General features: G+C 47.6%; 1 protein-coding gene across 1 annotated transcript; it reads right to left on the minus strand.

The window, feature by feature from the left end:
- Positions 1–679: 679 nt before the first annotated feature.
- LOC110114390 (shikimate O-hydroxycinnamoyltransferase-like) lies at positions 680–1,989 on the minus strand. Its single transcript, XM_020847253.2, has one exon. The coding sequence runs from the start codon at positions 1,979–1,981 to the stop codon at positions 680–682; it is 1,302 nt and encodes a 433-aa protein (XP_020702912.2). The 5' UTR covers positions 1,982–1,989.
- Positions 1,990–4,502: the final 2,513 nt, after the last annotated feature.

Consider the following 4,502-nt stretch of genomic DNA (forward strand, 5'->3'; position numbering starts at 1 on the left):
GACTACGAACGACATTTTAAATATCAACCTACTTGCGTTTATATTGATTTATTTAAACACATGTTATGCTGACAGAGTTATTTTTAGTTGGTGACTTTTGCCAAATTTGACTTTTTTTTAGAGTAGAAGTATGTTTCAGATTTTATTGGTGTAAATGGTTTATTTGTTTATTTAAAAAAATCAATTAATGAAATAATTAAGAGTAAGCTCACGAGCTCACAAGTCGAGCCTTATCAAACTCAAACTCAAGCTCCTCTGATAAACGAGCTTAAGCTAGAGCTCGCGGCTCAATAAGCAAACAAGGCTTGCGAGCTTGATATCAAGTCGAGTTCGAGCCACCTCACACCCCTAATCTCAATAATGAAATATAAGAAATAAGACTCATGCGCCACTTTCTTCTATTCAACTAATTAAACAATATGAGTTATCAAGTTGTGTGATTGGTGTTATTTATTGATTATGGGTTGATGAAAATATTAATTTGAGATATCGCAATCTGCAAATCATATCTTTCACAGCCATTTAGATGATAATTTTAAACTGCCATCCACTTTGTTACATCTTATTTCATAACAAATCACAATACAAAGCAAGCGACGCCAATATACAAATAAAACTGTGTCGGGACAGTGACGCCATTTTAAATATCAACTTACTCTCGATTGATCGAATGATTCATTTAAACCACAGCGGCTGGAACTGGAAGCAACTCATGGAACAACTTGACAAAGGAATCCATCTTCTCCGTCTCCAAGGAACAGCAAACCTTGACGCCGCCGTCGGGGCTTGACAAAATAAGGAACTGTCGAGGGTAGATGAAGGTCGCGGGTCCCATGAACTCCGGCGGCCCCCACCCGAAGTCCACCTCGTTTAGCGGCAGCCTATGCCAGCTTCCCACCGATATATCCGTCGCAGCGAAGTTCCCTGCAGATCTAGCCAGCCGCCGCTTATCCTCCTGGAGCTCCAGGTAATCCACCACAGACCGTAAATATTCTTCATCCAGCTTCTCAATCGCATCCCTTATCCTCGCCGCCCGGAGCCCCGACGCCACCTCCGCCGCAGGCGCAATCGCCACCGTAACTGTAATCGCATTTCCGACGAAGTCGCTCGGAATCGTATGGCTCAGGCGGCGGCGCAGGTCGGCAGTCGTCACAAGACGAATTTCCTCGTCGAGTCGGACCGGGCCTCGGGCAAGGCACGTGCATCGCCAAATATGAGCGGCCATAGACTCAAAGGAAGTGTATTTGTCGCCACACGCCGCCTTGACGGCGACGAGCTGGGCGGCTGTGACATTAAGAAAAGTGAACGAGACGGGCTCCTGTTTCTCGGGCCGTTCCCGTAAGTCAAATTCAGGGTGGTGGAATTGGACCGTTGGCGGAGACCGCGCACGGAGGGAGGTGCGATCGATGTACGGGGTTGGGATGGGCCGGGTCGGGTCACGGGTGGTGTCTGCCCAATCGCACATAAACCTCGTCGCAGCAATGCCATCACTCGCTTGGTGGTGGAGGGCGGTGCCGAGGCAGAGACCGCCGCATTTGAACGTGGTGAGCTGGACCATGAGTATCGGAATGCTATCGCCACTCCTCTCCAATGCGTTGAACCCATCGGTCGGGACGAGCAGGCGACAGTTGTCAAGAGAAGGTTTGTAGACTCCGAACTCATCCAGCGTGAGATTAGAGACAGCCTCGAAGAACAAAGCCCCTTTGCCGGTGCAGCTGATCTCAAGGCGGCCATGGGTTAATTTGGCGAAGCGACCGGCGAATGGGTAGTACGAGACAAGGACTCTGGCGAGGGAGGCTTTGATGGAAGCTGCCGGCGAGGGAAAGCTGGGATCAGAGGAAGTGTTGCGGAAGAAGCAGACGACACGAACATGTGTGGGTGCAGCGAAGAGGTCGAGATTGGAGAGCCAGATGGGGCTCCTTGGTGTGGGGAGAGCCGGTGGTACCAAGCAAGAGTTCACCACCTTCACCATTTTCGCCATCTGGAAGGAAATGAAATGGAAAACTTAGGTGAAGCCTACTTGACACCGCCGGCTGTCGTCGCAAGGCGGATCACCGGTTGTCTGGAGCAATCACGCGGGCATCTGTTATCTTGCCTAACTTCGGATCTGCAAACAGATGACCAAGAAGCCAATGGCGGGAAAGAAAGAACAGGGATTCAAAAACAGAACGAAGTCTGAATATTCGAAAATCAATCCTCTCGTGTTTCGTACAATTCAGGTTATTTAAAGAGAACTAAGAAGAAAGCTAGATACATGGCTACACGCACTAAGCTACACCACAACCAACTAAACATCAGTAGCTCCTGCGTCATTCACCCGGGGTGGGGAAATGTCTTCTAAGTCGACATGGGGCGTGAGATCAGATACATTGAAGACTGCCGATACATTGTAATCGCCAGGAAGCTCTATTTCGTATGCATTATCATTGATCCTCTTGAGCACTCTAAAAGGTCCATCGGCCTTGGGTTTCAACTTGCCAAACGGGCCTGGGGGAAATCGTTCCTTCCTCAACTTGATCCAGACCATATCGCCAACCTGGAAGACAACGGATCTCCGGTGTTTGTTAGCTTGTTTTTGATACCTGGTGTTCTGCTGAGCAATCTTATCCCGCACTTGCTGATGAAGCTTTATGATCTCCTCGTTGCGACGCTCCCCGTCTTGACTGTAAACGGACACAGATAATGCAGGTAATAAATCCAGAGGCGTCAGAGGATTGTTACCATATACAAGCTCGAACGGAGTATGGCCAGTCGTCTGGTTAATCGAGCGATTAAATGCAAATTCAATCTGAGGGAGAATGAGGTCCCATTGCTTCAAGTTCTTCCCTACAAAACACCGCAGCAAATTACCGAGACTCCGGTTCACGGTTTCTGTCTGACCGTCCGTTTGAGGATGGGCAGCCGAACTGAACTGCAGCCGGGTGCCCAATTTTCCCCACAAGGTTCGCCAGAAGTGACTGAGAAATTTATCATCTCGGTCGGAGACGATGGTCCGCGGTATCCCGTGGAGTCGAACGATCTCTTTAAAATACAGATCACTGATATAGGTGGCATCCAAGGTCTTATGGCAAGCAATGAAATGGGCCATTTTGGAAAATCGGTCTACCACGACCATGATTGAATCTTTATTCCGCTGCGTTCGCGGTAATCCCACCACGAAGTCCATGCTAACGTCGTCCCACGGCCGCACCGGAATGGGCAATGGAGAATACAACCCTGCATTGGTAAGAGTAGTTTTAGCTCTCCTACATACCTGACAGCTCCGGATATACTGAGTGACTTCTCTTTTTATGTTTGGCCAGAAAAACTTCTCGCGGGTGAGGAACAGAGTTTTATCTCGGCCAAAATGGCCAGACAGCCCCCCGTCATGGCATTCTGCGATTACAGCTAACCTCAGCGAACAATCCGGAATACAGATACTCGAACTTTTGAACAAGAAATCATCCTTGAGGTAGAACAGTTGATAAGGAGTTTGTTGGCACTTTCTCCATATTTCCCCAAAATCTGAATCAGCGGCATACATCTCCTTGATAACCTCAAACCCGACCAGTTGCGCTTGCACTGTCTGCAGTAGAGCATGACGCCGGCTTAACGCGTCGGCCACCTGGTTGTCCTTGCAAGATTTATGTTTGAGCACAAACTGAAATGCATATAAAAATTCTGACCATGTTGCATGCCTCCCTCTCAATTTTTTTTGGCTGTCTAAAAACTTCAACGCGGCGTGATCTGTGAACAAGATAAATTCTTTACATAAAAGATAATGACTCCAGTGGTGTAAGGTTCTTACAATCGCGTAGAATTCTTTATCATATGTAGAATATCTTTGGCGCACTTCGTTCAGTTTCTCGCTGAAGTATGCGATTGGCTTCCCCTCTTGACTCAAGACAGCTCCTATACCAATATTAGACGCATCACATTCAACTTGGAATAACTTGTCGAAATCAGGAAGGCGTAAGACGGGCGTCGAAGTCATCTGTCTTTTTAGCTCATCAAAACTGCCCTGAGCCTCTTGATTCCAGCAGAAAGTACTGGATTTGAGCAATTCAGTGAGGGGTGCGGCAATGGTGCTGAAACGGGCAATAAAGCGTCTGTAGAATGATGACAGACCGTGAAATCGTCTTACGTCGGTAAATGAGCAAGGTATGGGCCAAGTAACGATGGCTCCGATTTTCTCTGGATCTACCTCAATCCCCTCTGCCGAGAGAATGAATCCCAGGAATTGAATCCGAGAATCCAAGAATTGACATTTTCTTGGATGACAGTAGAGTCGTTGCTCTTTTAAAATCTGTAATACCTGTTTCAGATGCTGCATATGGGACTGTAAATCTTTACTGTATATCAGAATGTCGTCGAAATAGACGATCACACAATGGCTCAATAACGGTTGAAAGATCTGATTCATGAGGCGCATAAAGGTACTGGGCGCATTTGACAGCCCGAAGGGCATAACCAGCCACTCGTACAACCCATCACGTACCTTGAACGCCGTCTTCCATTCATCA

The sequence above is a fragment of the Dendrobium catenatum genome, unplaced genomic scaffold, assembly GCF_001605985.2.
Source record: "Dendrobium catenatum unplaced genomic scaffold, ASM160598v2 fragScaff_scaffold_71, whole genome shotgun sequence".
NCBI classification, from domain to species: Eukaryota; Viridiplantae; Streptophyta; class Magnoliopsida; order Asparagales; family Orchidaceae; genus Dendrobium; species Dendrobium catenatum.